A 15,527-nucleotide genomic window follows, 5' to 3' on the forward strand; every position below is an offset into this window, starting at 1 on the left:
GGTCAGATAGGAGCAGGTATAATGTATTAGCCGACTGTGTCTATGCTCTCTTAAATTATTTAGAACTAAAGTTAAATACCATAGGCTGTCAGTGTAACCCGGCTCATAGAATATCATCTCGGTGGTCTCTGGTGGTCTGCTCTCTTTGGTTAATCTTGAGTAGCTATTCTTTTTTCTTATTTGAAAAGTTAATTTGGAGAAGTTATTCCTTTCTCTTATTTGAAAAGTTAATTTGGAGTTGCCTGCTCTCTAGGGTTGCTGTTAACCGTATTTGCTCGTTTTGCAATCTGACATGGTAATGTTGGATCAGTTCTCATGTTGGCCCGACAGACCCACAACACTCTGTGCTCGGCCAAACTTCTAGCAGAATCCCATTAGCGGCTCTGTTTATGGAAGGATAATGTAGACTTTTGTCTAGTTAGAAGCCCGCAGAATACGCGCAGCATTAACAATATATATCCCGTTCCTCATGCTACTGCGAAAGCCCAACAGATTGCGTAATCATCACTGATGTAGAATGTTTTTTAGTGCCCTAATTTTTTCTGTTCAACCTCATCTACCTGCTTCGGAAATAGTCTGCGCTCCTGATCCCCTGATTTGTAACTGTCTTAAAGCATAATTCACCTTTTCAACTCTTTTCAGCCAAATGTAAATGTTGGCTGTAAAGCATGTCTTGCTCATAGAAGAAAGAGCTGCAGCATCCACTGAAATGCTCTACTGTTTGCCTCTCTCTTTAGCCCACAATGCTCCAGTGGATTGAATTACTGACAAAGCAATTCAACAACAGCCAAGCAGCCTGTGAGGTGAGATACGTAGAAACCGTTTAGTTATGCATGAGTGATGTCAAACTTACTGGCGTGAAGTGTCTCCTCAAGCGTTGGCCTTGTCTTCGAGTTATGATGGCAAAAATAAAACTCAACTTTTCTGTTAATGCATGCTCTGCTTCCTTCAGTGGTTCCTGGACCGCATGGCTGATGATGACTGGTGGCCTATGCAGATTTTGATCAAGTGCCCAAATCAGATTGTGAGACAGGTGGGTAAAACTCCTTTCTTGGCCGTTCCATGAAGCTCTCTGTTCCGTTAATGAGCTGCTCGTGTGATTACTTGGACCAGACACCGACTGCGGTGGTTCCAGTTTGGACGTTGTGCTGTATTTTCTAGAAAAGCACCTTGTTGTATGCAATGTATCTGATTTACAGTCTATTGGGGTGTGGATTAAACCATGGGGTACACAATCATAGCATTTGCTGCTTTTGTGTATAACTCTTGGCGTGCCAGGGGTTGGGACTGACCTTTCCTCCCTGGAAGGGTGGGCCAACGTTCATAGTCTTGCTATATTGTGATTTAGGTGACACACTTCAGATGCCTAATTTCACTACAAAAACATTTATTTCAACCCTCGGATCCCCTTTCTAACTATGTGTTACTTACATAGCTGGCACTCCGTGGATTAAAGGGCCCTTGTAATGTCAAGCAAATCCCATCGCCCCATCCTTATATTGTACTAGCCAAAATATATATGTGTCGTGTTGTGCTGTATAACGCCTTGTATGCGTTGTATGCTTATCAGACTCTTGTTTTGTTTAGATGTTTCAGCGTCTGTGTATTCATGTCATTCAGAGACTGAGACCTGTACACGCTCATTTGTACCTGCAGCCAGGCATGGAAGATGGGTAAGCCATATCTCTGTCGTGAGAATATTGCTGTATTTTAAAAAGACGGTTTGAGAGAGCATTAGCTGTGTGATAGAATTATAGACGTCTGACCATACAGGCAATAAAAATAAATGTGTATTTGTGCGGTGCTTCTTTTTCTGGTATTCCAAGCTTAAGAACTACCCACGTTATTTTGGAGCTCGTTCTTTATATTTAGTTACATAAATAGTCATTAAGTACCGTGCACACATTTTTCTTTTTGTTCTTGTCGTAATTATTATTGGCTCATCACTAGTTCTCAGAGTTCTAAAGTATGATTGTTTTTGTTCTCCAGTTCCGATGATATGGATGGGCCTGTGGAAGACATTGGAAGCCGCTCTTGCGTAACCCGTTTTGTGAAGACCTTACTCTCCATTATGGAGCATGGCGTAAAGCCACACAGTAAACATCTGACGGAGTATTTTGCCTTTCTCTACGAATTTGTCAAAATGGGAGAAGAAGAGGTGCTTTTTCATATTTTGTTAAATGCTGACATTCTAGAGAGCGACCTATGCGGTTTCTGAATATATTCCTCCCTTTTCTTTCAGAGCCAGTTCTTGCTGTCACTACAAGCCATATCAACCATGGTGCATTTTTACATGGGAACCAAGGGTCCTGAAAATGTAAGTACAGAGAAACGTACATCATGGAATTGTTTGGTAATTGCGAATATTTCTCATTTGAAATAATGTTTAATAGTAACAGAACTTTATGATTTTCTTTTCTCGGGTGTGAAAAGAAGGCTGTAAAGTAAGAATGCTTTCGAAAATAGTTAATAGTTAAGAAAAATCTAAATATTCTTACTTTACATCATTTTTCCACACCTTTTTGCACAGTGCTGTATATTAGTCAACTTTGTAACATATTTCATTATTCACTTTCACAAGGAATAATTTCAGATATTTACTTGGTGTTTAGCCACAGGTTGAAGTGTTGTCCGAGGAAGAAGAAGGTGAGGAAGAGGAGGAGGAAGATATCTTGTCATTAGCTGAAGAAAAGTACAGACCGGCAGCCCTTGAAAAGATGATTGCTCTGATAGCGTTCCTGGTGGAACAATCTCGCTCTGAAAGGTCGGTAGTTGGTTAGGGGACGTGATTTGTTTAATGGTTGATCTTGGCACCTATGTGTGAGGATCTCTTGTCATTGATTGCCTGCTAATTGGTGGCCTTCGTAAAACATGATTAATCAGGCGCATAAATTGTTTATGTAGAACTATTGGAACCACTCCTCTTACTTCAGGAAATAATTTCTTCATCCCAACCTAATATTCACTGTAACATAGAATAAGGGAAGAGTAAGGGCTTCATCTTATTTAATGAACATGGAGTGCTAGTAATAGAAAGCAAGCATTTTTAGCTTATTGATTATTAAATGTTTGACATTTGTCCCCTTTGTCTTAGGCATCTTACTCTGTCTCAGAATGACATGGCTGCCTTGACAGGCGGAAAGGTAAGAACAGATAATAGTTTTGATGGTCTTAATGGTCTGTACATTGGGCACAAATACCGGGCAGCTTATGGAGACATAAAACAGAATAAAGCTTAAATGATAAACAAAATATACACACAAGCTTTAAAAGGCTCAAAACATTGGCACAAAGGGGTAGAACTCCAGGGTTTTCAGTATGTCGGCTTCATCAAGCACAACACATTCAAAAGGGTTTAATGTGATAAAATCCTAATAATGAAATGTTAATATTATACAATAACGCTGTTGCTTATAAAGTTTGTCGCTTTGTCTTAGGGTTTTCCCTTTCTGTTTCAACATATACGTGATGGAATCAACATCCGGCAGACTTGTAACCTGATTTTTAGCCTTTGCAGATACAATAATCGCCTTGCCGAGCATGTGAGTCTTTTATCGTGGTGTTCTTTTACGGGATGCTCAATTCCTTTCCTGATTTATAAGGACCATCCTTGGAGATGTTTTCGCTTTGTGTGAATTTGTATACATCAGAATGTCAGTTTGTTACTTAATATACTATGTCTTTAGTTTAACTATTGAAAATCATATGTATAGAGCTTTACAGAACCAGTGTTTAACCAGTATATTTGGAAACACATCATTGGTATTAGTATAAATATATGAACGAAAAGCAAGACTTTTGTGACATAGAAGGAAAGGGGCTTGGTTGATTTGTATTTAGATAAAATGCATTGACTCCCTACATTTGATAAACCTAAGTAGAAAGACAGACCATAGAAAGTAGTTACTTAGTAGGACAAATCATGTAAGACCTTCTGTATAGATGTCTTGAAGGTACTGTATGTGTTATATGTCAAATAATACTCTTACATATATGTCATCACTGGTATGTTTATGAGAATAAAACGAGGTACCAACCTGTTAGTATGCCTGTTAGTGCTCGACAGGTTATAACATATTTGAATTTATGGTAAACCGACTGAATTGGAATGCCATATTTATCCGTATAACGTCTTCCCGGTTATCTTTTTTTGTAGATTGCATCCATGCTTTTCACATCCATAGCAAAGCTTACTCCAGAGGTATGTCCCTTTTTTATATATATATATATATTAGTTTTTATTATTATTAATGTAACCAATAAGTTATTGATGTGTTATAAGTGAATTGTAGTTGAAAGAAAATGATCCTTCACTGGACTAATTTCAACAAACTAAAATATTTTACTAAAGTAAAAAATATTTTACTTTATATAGTGAAATATTTATTTGATCTACATGACTTTTTATGAATTGTTTCTCACTAATTTATTAAAATATTTTTGAGACTTGAATACAATTAATATACGTACATTTGTAGCCACCTAATGAGTATGATGGGAATGTATTTTGCTTTAAAAATTATTATTCTATTAACAGATTATTTACCTCTATGAAGAAATACATCTGTGTATGTGTGTGTGTGAGATATACATTTACATAATTACCTAAATCTAGTGTATTACAGTATGCCAATTGAAAAAGCCCCCGGATTGTATGCATGTATTCATTTTTCTTGTAGGCTGCAAATCCTTTCTTCAAGCTGCTGACAATGATAATGGAGTTTGCTGGTGGCCCTCCGGGGATGCCGCCTTTTGCTTCTTACATTTTACAAAGGATATGGGAGGTAAGTCACCAGCTGGCCCGTAGGCACAGAAGTGCCAATGGCAGTGAAATAGCTTGTAGAATGTATGAACTTCGTGGATTTATGTGAAAGGAATGGTTGTGTTAATGTTAAGTATGTGGGTTTTTCTAGGTGATAGAGTATAACCCCTCTCAGTGCCTGGACTGGCTGGCAGTTCAAACTCCACGCAATAAGCTGGCACACAGCTGGGTATTGCAGAACATGGAAAACTGGGTAGAGCGCTTCCTACTGGCACACAATTACCCAAGAGTGAGAACATGTAAGTTGTGCCAGTGTTACCCATATTGACCTTCTGACTACCAAGCCACTGAAAATGTGTGATTAAGTCGTTCACTAAAGAAGTATCTTAACTATCTTAACATGTTTTATTTACAGCTGCAGCCTACCTCTTGGTTTCATTGATTCCAAGCAACTCATTCCGTCAGATGTTCCGGTCCACACGCTCACTTCACATTCCCACAAGAGACCTTCCCCTTAGCCCAGACACAACTGTGGTTCTTCATCAAGTTTATAATGTCCTCTTGGGCCTCCTTTCAAGAGCCAAGCTCTATGTCGATGCTGCTGTTCATGGTACCACCAAGCTGGTCCCATACTTCAGCTTCATGACGTACTGTTTGATTTCTAAAACTGAGAAACTCATGTTTTCCACCTACTTCATGGATTTGTGGAACCTGTTCCAACCTAAGCTCTCTGAGCCAGCCATAGCAACAAATCACAACAAGCAAGCCCTGCTTTCTTTTTGGTACAATGTCTGTGTTGACTGCCCGGAAAATGTCCGCCTTATTGTTCAGAATCCAGTGGTGACAAAAAATATCGCCTTTAACTACATTCTGGCAGATCACGATGACCAAGATGTAGTCCTTTTCAATCGAGGAATGCTGCCAGCTTATTACGGAATCCTGCGCATGTGCTGTGAGCAGTCTCCTGCCTTTACCCGTCAGCTTGCCTCCCACCAAAATATTCAGTGGGCCTTCAAGAACCTCACTCCTCACGCCAGCCAATACCCTGCGGTATGAGCCAACAAAATCTATCTATATGTTTGAGTCCTGATTCTCCTGGCTTCTGTTTTTAGGGGAGAAATTTCTGTACTCGTTCTTTTTCCGCCCTCTCTTTCATCCAGTATCATTTTTTGTAATTGCCGACTTTTCAGTGTTTTATTTGAGAAAATAACATATAATTAGGGAATGTGGTGCTCCGTATTCATGAGTGTTACATTTCATAGGTCTCCCATAAATGTTTTCTTTGAGTCAGCCACCCCCAGATGTTTCTTTGTGAAATGATTTTGTCAAGTAACCCCCTTTTTTGTAATGTCCGTTCCTTTGCAGGCCGTTGAAGAGCTCTTTAACCTCATGCAGCTATTTGTAGCCCAGAGGCCGGAGATGAGAGAAGAAGAACTTGAGGATATTAAACAGTTTAAGAAAACTACCATCAGCTGCTATTTGCGTTGTCTGGATGGCCGCTCCTGCTGGACAACGTTAATAAGGTGGGCCGGTGTCCACAGTAAATGCTGGAGATGAAGGTGCAGGTTTACTGTGCTGGCAGCCGATAGATAAAATATATTTATTATATCAGCCAAGTGGTGCCCCGAGATCTGTTTAAAATATATATGGAGTCGTCCTTAGATTGTTCTGGTGTGGTGTTTTAAAACCAGTCAGCTGGTTGCTATGGTGATAAAGTCTCTTTACAGCAAAATCACTCCAATTATTCATACTAATGAAACACTGCACTAGATAAACGTAAGTTGGAAGATGGGGATGTTTTAAGAAAATGTGCTATTTTTCAAGAATCCAGAAAGCGTATTGTTACATTAAACTGCTATTCAATATAATTTTTTTTTTAGAATTTCTGAATGCAGTAATGGGTTGTTATTAATATATCGATAACTGTACCCAGAAAAAAAAATTCCCGCTAGGGTTTCTGCGTTCATGGAAGCAGCGCATTACTCTTTAACCCCTTATCACCCTGCAGCTTTGTTTCTAGGTATTATGTTTTAGTAGCTCCACTGTCCCATAGAGTGTAAATGTTATTTTACTCGTTTTGTGTTATGTTTTTGCAAGTTTTCTTGCCATGGTTTTCCGGTGACTAATGGTTTGTGCCCTTTGCTCGTCCTGCAGTGCCTTCAGAATCTTATTAGAGTCTGATGAAGATAGACTTCTCGTTGTGTTTAACAGAGGGTTAATTTTAATGACCGAGGTAAGAATACATGTTAAATGCAAATCCGATGTTTTTGTCAATGAATCAGGCTGGGTTTTCTGTAATAAACAATAAGATTGTGTCAAATACCTTTAATAACTTTTCAAATATAAAATGGCTATACACTGACGTGACTTGAATTAAATCTGTTTGCCGTTTACTGTTATTTCCAGTCCTTTAATACGCTGCACATGATGTACCACGAAGCCACAGCCTGCCATGTAACTGGAGATTTGGTGGAACTTCTGTCAATATTTCTTTCGGTCCTTAAGTCCACGCGTCCGTATCTGCAGAGAAAAGGTTAGAGATCAATACGATATAGTTGGATAGTAGAATGTAAATAAGCAAACCTTACTTGTATTAAAATTAAGGTTTGCAGAATCCTTCTCGTTTTTGGACACTGCTGGTTCCTTTAGTGTCAGAGATCTGTTCATAGCGGGGATCAGACAGCAGGCAGGCGGGAGCACTGCCTGCTAACTACATAGGGGGTTTTAAGACATAATCTTAATGAAGAACGTTTGAAGCAGACAATCAATGCCAGGAAGACGTTCCCGTTGAAATCAATGGAAAGGTACTCCGAGCATGCAGTAAACTATATGCAGCCACCAGACCATCACACCTGTATTGGACACCTTATTTTAAAAACATAAGCGTTAATAAGATTCCCTCCCCTCTTGAGAAGGTCTGGATCACAATTGGCGTTGCAATTTATCCCAAGGTATTCAGTGGGGTTATTCTGTCATGTTCTCGTAAGTGACACTTTGTGCTCTAGAAGTTAAGTTGACGCGGGTAGTAAACTTGTGTCTGTTTTATTTTAAATGTTGTATTTTGTTTTTTTGTTTCCACAGATGTGAAGCAAGCGTTAATTCAGTGGCAAGAGAGGATTGAATTTGCTCATAAACTCTTAACCTTGTTAAATTCTTACAGCCCGCCTGAACTGCGAAATGCATGCATAGGTAACGTTTGATTTGGTAATATGGTCTTGACTAAGGCATGGAAATCATTCTTTATGCAGTGACATATTTTATATTTACATTTTATTTGTCGATTGGATCATCCGTTAAATTCACACAATATACCGTCTGTCATTCTAGTTTTATAGATGTAATAAATGCGAAATGTTTGTGCTTTGATAATAAGGATGTTGCGATGGTTCAGGACTTGGAGTGGGACTCGTTAACCTAATGAGGCTTTGTCTTGATTTACATATTATACCCCACATATTTACACACGTTATGCCCTGGTGTCTACCATAGCGCAAAATATATTTCCTTGTTTCGTATCAGAATGTTGCAAAAAACAAAATTAGTAGCATGAAATAAAAAAAAAAAATTCTTTCTATAGAGTTTTAACGATTATAATATGTAGTTTAAAACTATGTGTAATAATAATTCTATTCTTTTCCAGATGTGCTAAAAGAACTTGTGCTGCTGAGTCCTCATGATTTTCTGCACACACTCGTTCCGTTTTTACAGCACAACCATTGCACGTACCATCACAGTAACATCCCAAGTAAGTAATCGGCATGAGATTCGGGTGATTTTTAAGACTTATCTATTGTGGGGGCCTGAAGTTGCATCACTGGGTCTTTATGTGAAAAGCAATATGTGAGTTTAAAGGTTTTATGGAGTGATTTCTTTGGAATCAAATTTAACATTTTTATTGTAATAGACAAGCTGTTTAGTAACTTTATCAAAATGAAGCCAATCCTGTTTTTCTCTGCGTTTCTATTAAAATGAAGAAATATGACTCCCTACAAAATACACAAAAAAAGCTACATATTGCTTATTAATTGAACATTAATATAACCATATTATAGTTTTCACCCGTCCTCGCTTACCTGAAATGTGCTATTTCATGAATAAATCCCTTAGTAACATTGCAAAGACTAGAAAAATATTTCACAATAAAATAATAAATCTGTTTGACAACATCCCGCCGGGTAAGATTTTCTTTTCTCTTTTCCATTGATTATTCACAAAACAATTATGGATGTTTCCTTTCAGTGTCATTTGGTCCCTACTTTCCGTGCCGTGAAAATATGAAACTGATTGGAGGCAAAAGCAATATGCGTCCACCTCGCCCAGAGCTTAATATGTGCCTCCTGCCAACCATGGTGGAGTCCAGCAAGGTAGGTGAACCGAGCGCTAAGCTTTGTTTACTGGGCTCCTTTCTGTTATGTCTTTTTAGCTTAAGTCATACAATGTGGTACCAAGGCATGACCCCGGTACAATGAGAGAGAGAAGGCTGTTGTAAACCCCTCTAAGGGTTGGGGTCAGGGGGTTAGTTATTTTTAAGCAAGAACCCTGACTTGTTTTCTTTGCAGGGAAAGGATGATGTGTACGATCGCATGCTGCTCGACTACTTGTCCTCCTACCACCAGTTCATTCATCTTCTCTGCCGCGTAGCAATCAACTGTGAAAAGTTTACAGAGACGTTAATTAAGCTGAGTAAGTAAATCGTAGAGGCAAATGTTTGCGATCACCTCACGTCTTAATTCGTGTTTTCTGAAATCTATGAGCATGTTTTTTAAACTTGATGTTGGGCTTGGCGACTTATAAATGGTCTGATATGTAAAAGGATCAGGGTGTTTTTCTTTTGTATTATTAGTTATTGATTTATATATCGCCATCATATTCTGCAGTGCTGTACAAAGATCAACAAACTGTTGATCGTTTGCATTAGGGTTTAAGCCGCATCCATTTTTTTAAGGCTGTACTTTTGTCACGTGGATTGTGTTAGATGTGCAAGGGTCTTTGTGACATTTATTTCCATACTGTGGCAGGTACAGAGGATCTAGTGATATAAATCCATTAGTTACTTGCTACTCGATTAGCTTAACATTAGGTTTCTATACAAGATGGCTGAAACGCTCTTGTTTTCCAGGCGTTCTGATTGCTTATGAAGGCCTCTCCTTACATCTTGCATTATTTCCCAAACTCTGGACAGAGCTCTGCCAAACACAGGTAAAAACCAATCTCTGTATTCACACAATATATTGATTTTATATATATATATATATATATATATATATATATATATATATATATATATATATATATATATATATATATATATATATATATATATGTGTGCGTATGTATATATGTGTGTATGTATATATATATATATGTATAATAGATATGTATATGTATAATAAATATTTCATGCGTTGATGGAACTCAGCTTGTTAGTTGTTGTTAAAGTTGTGATTATGCAAGTAAGATTGTTTTTCCGGATTCTGTAACTGCGCTCGTACTGTTACCTGATAGCATTTCTTTACAATTAATAACATTTAGAAGTGCAGTACATTGGTGACAACACAAACTTGCATTTGTTATATAAAACTCCCGTTGAGAGGGAAATAGTTTAAATCCAAATGTTTGAAAGGATACACAATACAAGGCTAACGTTTTTTTTTTTCCTCCCCGCTGTAGTCTACAATGGCAAAGAATTGCATGAAGCTTTTGTGCGAAGATCCCGTTTTCGCAGAGTATATTAAATGTATTTTAACGGACGAAAGGCTTTTTCTCAACAACAACATTGTGTACACGTTCCTGACTCATTTCCTTATGAAGGTACGTTTTCTTTATAATGTACCCCATTGCCTAAATCTGATTCAGTGCCAGCTAATCTCAGGATGTTTTTTCTCGTGCAGGTCCAGAATCAGGTGTTTTCTGAAACGAATTGTGCAAACCTCATTAACACGATAATCACAAATCTCATCAACCAGTATCAGAATGTGGAGTCTGACCTCATCAACATTGTTGAAATTTCCAAAGCAAGCTGCACTTTAAATGGGGTAAGACAGTCATACTCGGTCTCGTTTCTGGCTTGTTCCTTTTAATGTTTTTTTTTTGGCGGGGGGGGGGTTAATTTCATTTCTTTGCACATGCTTATGTGATTTTGGTGTTGGAGGGATTACCTACAGATTTAGCATCTGGGGCGAATAGGTTCTCCTCTGAGATCAAAACGGATTTATAATCTGGTTTGTATGTTTTTTTAGGATCTCCGGGCACTGGTTCTTCTTCTTTCTGTCCACACTCCAAAACAGCTTAACACAGCCTTAATTCCAACATTACAAGAACTCTTGAATAAATGCAGGGCCTGCCAACAGCAGAGAAACTCACTGCAGGAGCAAGAGGCCAAAGACGGCAAAACGAAAGGTGAGTGTTTTGTAACAATCTGTGACCAGGAGGAGTGTGAATCAGGTATCCAGATTATGTAGAGCGCGTAGCGCTCTGTTTGATCCCTTACCTTTTAGTTACTGGGCAATATTTTATATTTTGTTAGCAGGAATATAATAGTTCAGTTGGGCAGATAATCCAGCACTTTTCCCTGCAGCAAACAATTAGGTTTAACACCCTCTATTAAATGAGTGATAATCAACGGCCACACAAAGAAAAATATCATACATGAGGGGTGTCCAACCTGCGGCCCTCCAGCTGCTGCAGGACTACATCTCCCATAATGCTCTTTCAGCCGGCTGAGGAGGATGGGAGATGTAGTCCAGCAGCAGCTGGAGCACCGCAGGTTGGGCACCCCTGTCATACATCAACATTCTGTTGTATGCTGTTAAAATGTTGTTTGATCACTATATAGTTTTTTGTTTTGCTCACCATTTATATTATTTTAGGTGATATTTTAAATTAACATTGCAGGGCCTTTATTATTATTATTAGCTATGTCCTAAATAAGCTATAAATATATTAGGTATGGGAAATATTGAGAAGTAATTAAAAAAATGTAAGACCAACCTAAGTAAATCTGCGTTTGTACAGCAGTCGTAAGAAGTAGTTGATATTCAATGGAACAAGGTGCAAGAGTATTATTATATTATTAAATTATATTATAAAATAATGTAATGCCAATGCATTCCTGATAATTGTTACGTAACAACAGGATAAATTAAAACCGAGAAAACAAATATTCTGCTTTCCAGATGATGAAGGTGCTACTCCGGTGAAGAGGAGGAGGGTTAGTAGCGATGAGGAACACATGGTGGAAGGCTGCATCACAGATATCAAAAACGAGCGAGAAGCATCCACCCCAACGAGCACGTCTGACAACGAAACCAGAGACTCTTCAATCATTGACCCAGGAACTGAGCAAGATCCTCCCTCCCCGGAAAATAGTTCTGCTAAAGAATATCGGCTGGAAGCGTCTTCGTCGTTTTCAGAAGACATACTGCTGCCTGCTAGGCCAGAGCAAACCGAAGAGCAGCCAGGTACTAGCGGAAAATATGAAGAAAGCAAAGAAATGAAAGATGTAGAGAGTCCTAAAGACACTAATGTGACTGACGAAGACCAAGAGCTTCCTTGCACCTCTATTTCTGCAGTGTTGACTAGCTTGGCTGACCTGAGAGGCTGTGAGGGTCAGCCTTTGTCGGCCCAGGATCCAGAGCTGAGCTTGTCTCTGAATTGTGACCATTCCAGGGGACTTTTTAGTCACGTCCAACAAAATGACGTTTTAGATACCCTGTGCAGGACCATCGAGTCCACAATTCTTGTCGTTTCAAGGATATCAGGAAAAGAAAACAAAGCTGCTTCTTGACATTAGTTGTAGCATGTCTGCTTTTAAGTCTTTTTATTATTTTGTTTTATTTGTTTTCTTTTTTTTTTAAAGAAAAGTTTGTATACAAGTTTTTGCATTTCTTTCTGTTTTGTGCTTCAGTTTGTCAAGTGCTTTCTGCTTGAATGGCAAAATAGATTTATATGCTTAATTTTTTTGGTCAGGCAGAAGTTAAATCAAATACTTGCATTCAGTACACATTGTACAGGCCAATCAGAATGAGTATGTTTTATGTAATTCAGGTTAACTGTAGTGGCTTCATTTACTCTGGCCGCCTGGGGGTTTTCTTTGCCCAATATGATGTAATTTAAAGTTGTCATTTTTACCGTGCATAATATGGTGTCCTCTGTGCCAGTTTTGTACCTTATATTAGAGGCAGACTGCCTCAGATCGCTGTGGTTCTTACTATCAAAATTAAGTTTACTTGTACTAAACCACAAGAAATTTGATTCTGTAAAGAATCCTCTCTAGCTGTGGCCTGGCAGTGAAAATGGTGCTTTATTTAACAGAATACCTGTGGAGGGAATAAAGCACAGTTGATGTAAAAAAAAAAAAACACGCAAAGAAAAAAAAAAAAGACAAAAAACAATAATTGGTTTATTTTATTGAGATGATTGATCGCTATTCTGTGCACTTCATTAAACTAATTGTGATGACTTTTCACTTCTGTGTACATTATCATCATTTTACAATTAAGTTGATCTGTTTTTAACATGTAAGAAATGCTCAAGACCCAGAATTTCTATTAAATTGTGACGTTACCTTCGTGATTAGGAGTCGGTGTTTTACCAAAATTTTACCAATAGGACTGGAAGGCTGAAGGAAGGTCTGTTAAGGATGGGCTCATGGGCAATGCAGTTATTCAATTATATTTAGTAAAGTGTCATTATTTTTGCAAACTTACTCTGTATCGTAACCAAAAAAGCTGATAAAGATATTAAATATAATAGAAATTCAATATAGTCTACCTATTGGGTTAATGTTTTCGTGTGTGTGACACAGGGACCGATATCTGGGTAGTGGATCTGTTGCAGGGAATAATTTTGTAGTTTGCCTGTTTAGGCATATTTAGTATTTAAACATTTCATTATGTATTGGAGAGTATATGGCCTAGGGTGGCAGCTTTGTGGGCCAGCAGCCCCTCTGCTGTGAAACCGGAGACAGATTGCCCTATTAGTTGCACCACCGTTCACTGGGTGGTTGGGGAGTTCGGAGATGTCGTCATTTTGTGCTCCTGGGGTGAGTTGACATTAGGTTACTGTGACAGCCACTTACCACTTTTTCTAAAACCCAAAGCAAACCATAAAATGTAACCCTTGTACTCCTGATATGCATATGACCGTTGCATATAACGTCAGTGGGACAACACAAACCAACACAAATCGTTATTTGATCAGCTTTATTAAGTTGCGTTTACATAGATACTATTCACAACACATTTAATACAGTGAGAGAAGACAATGTTTTTTTGCTAGAACGTTGCCAAGTGTCCTCAGCAGCCAAATATTGGCATTTATAGACCAGTGGGGGGGGGGCGGGTGGATCAAAAGCTTGCAATTAAGCTGAACTCTGGCCTATAGCGTCCAACAATCCTATTTTGGTCATTGTTTCTGCCTGGATCGCTCCATAAATGCCCCCTTATGCTAGATACATATTTACTGCTAGAAGAGACTTATTTGCCCCGATCCTCATGGTGCAGAAAGTCTATCCGAATGGGATGGAGTTACCATAAGTTTATTACGCTACCCTGTGCGCAGTATCAAGAAACCAGCAATCCAGAACTGCAGAAACTTCCATGCACATGGTGAAATCTGGCACTAGAAATAAAAAAATATTGTTTGGGACTAGTCGTAATGCTTTTGATTACTAGGAATTTAGTAATGATTACTGAGAGATCCTTGTACTTGCTAGTCCCATTGTACAGCGCTACGGAATTTGATGGTGCTATATAAAACAATAAATAATAATAATAGTGCGTTGTGTTTACAGGTATGAGAGTCTACCGGTGCGCATTGCCTGCCCAGCAGAATAGCGGTTGTTGCTGCCAAGTCTTATATCGGGCGATGGCAACTAATGATGTAATGATGGACTAAATTGTTTTCTTAATCATTTGTAAAAAATGAGATGCTGAAAAGATGAGGGACTGGCATACAACCTTTAAAATGTTTTGCATCCCAGATAAAAAAAAAAAAAAAAAAAAAGTCATAGACATGGGAAGTGGTGATTTTTCCTTTTTTGTTCTCACTCTTCATCCTCTATATCTGTAGTGGCTGCAGATGATTTTCTGTAGGCGTCACGATTGCTACGCTCAGTCTCTGCAGATGTCTGAAAAGTAAAATATTTTATTCGTTAATGTTACAAAGTAATCCCCAATGACACACGAATTGGTCATTAAAAGTTACATTGAAGCTGTTATAATAAAATATTAACAAATATTGTAATTTGTCTTGCCATTTAACAAGACAGCGTGTGTTAGATACAGTTATCTAGGCAGATTATATAAAGAGGACCAGCCTGTCATTCATAAGAACCGGGCTGGTCAGTGAGGGCTCTCAAAAAGCGATTGTCTTTGATTGCCTTTGATGTTTTGGAAGAGTGCTGTTGCCCTTTTTATCTTGTAGAAAAGTATTGTTTTAGTCAACAGCCGAGATAATTTTACACCCTTCTCATATTCCAAGGGCATGCCATTGTTTCCCAATCTGTTGGTAACGTTTATAATGATCAGTTATTGTGCTACGCGGCGCATCTCTGGATTCATCCCTGTATTGAACTTGTTACCGTTTCAGACTCATCACTCTCATAGGATTCCCAGGTTTCCACAAATTCAACTTCAGTCTCCTGCACCACCTCAGGATTTATTTCTTTCCCTTTCTGGTCTTCCAGTTCAGGATGGGAAACAGCCGGAACAACACAGGGATCGCTGATCTGTGCAAAACTGGGGAGAAAATAAAATAGAAAAGC

General features: G+C 38.4%; 1 protein-coding gene across 1 annotated transcript in view; it reads left to right on the forward strand.

The window, feature by feature from the left end:
- USP34 (ubiquitin specific peptidase 34) overlaps positions 1–13,229 on the forward strand; it is a 64,476-nt gene extending 51,247 nt beyond the window's left edge. The window contains exons 56-79 of the mRNA XM_053458556.1: positions 738–803; positions 953–1,033; positions 1,588–1,673; positions 1,990–2,158; positions 2,243–2,317; positions 2,613–2,764; positions 3,095–3,143; positions 3,438–3,542; positions 4,157–4,201; positions 4,680–4,784; positions 4,914–5,061; positions 5,178–5,812; positions 6,128–6,285; positions 6,917–6,995; positions 7,169–7,295; positions 7,844–7,951; positions 8,403–8,507; positions 9,002–9,126; positions 9,322–9,445; positions 9,882–9,961; positions 10,433–10,573; positions 10,654–10,797; positions 11,002–11,161; positions 11,938–13,229. Coding sequence (XP_053314531.1) covers positions 738–803; positions 953–1,033; positions 1,588–1,673; positions 1,990–2,158; positions 2,243–2,317; positions 2,613–2,764; positions 3,095–3,143; positions 3,438–3,542; positions 4,157–4,201; positions 4,680–4,784; positions 4,914–5,061; positions 5,178–5,812; positions 6,128–6,285; positions 6,917–6,995; positions 7,169–7,295; positions 7,844–7,951; positions 8,403–8,507; positions 9,002–9,126; positions 9,322–9,445; positions 9,882–9,961; positions 10,433–10,573; positions 10,654–10,797; positions 11,002–11,161; positions 11,938–12,548 — 3,678 coding nt within the window. The 3' untranslated portion in view covers positions 12,549–13,229. The remainder of the gene's footprint in view (positions 1–737; positions 804–952; positions 1,034–1,587; positions 1,674–1,989; positions 2,159–2,242; positions 2,318–2,612; positions 2,765–3,094; positions 3,144–3,437; positions 3,543–4,156; positions 4,202–4,679; positions 4,785–4,913; positions 5,062–5,177; positions 5,813–6,127; positions 6,286–6,916; positions 6,996–7,168; positions 7,296–7,843; positions 7,952–8,402; positions 8,508–9,001; positions 9,127–9,321; positions 9,446–9,881; positions 9,962–10,432; positions 10,574–10,653; positions 10,798–11,001; positions 11,162–11,937) is intronic.
- Positions 13,230–15,527: the final 2,298 nt, after the last annotated feature.

The sequence above is a fragment of the Spea bombifrons genome, chromosome 3 (genome assembly GCF_027358695.1).
Source record: "Spea bombifrons isolate aSpeBom1 chromosome 3, aSpeBom1.2.pri, whole genome shotgun sequence".
NCBI classification, from domain to species: Eukaryota; Metazoa; Chordata; class Amphibia; order Anura; family Pelobatidae; genus Spea; species Spea bombifrons.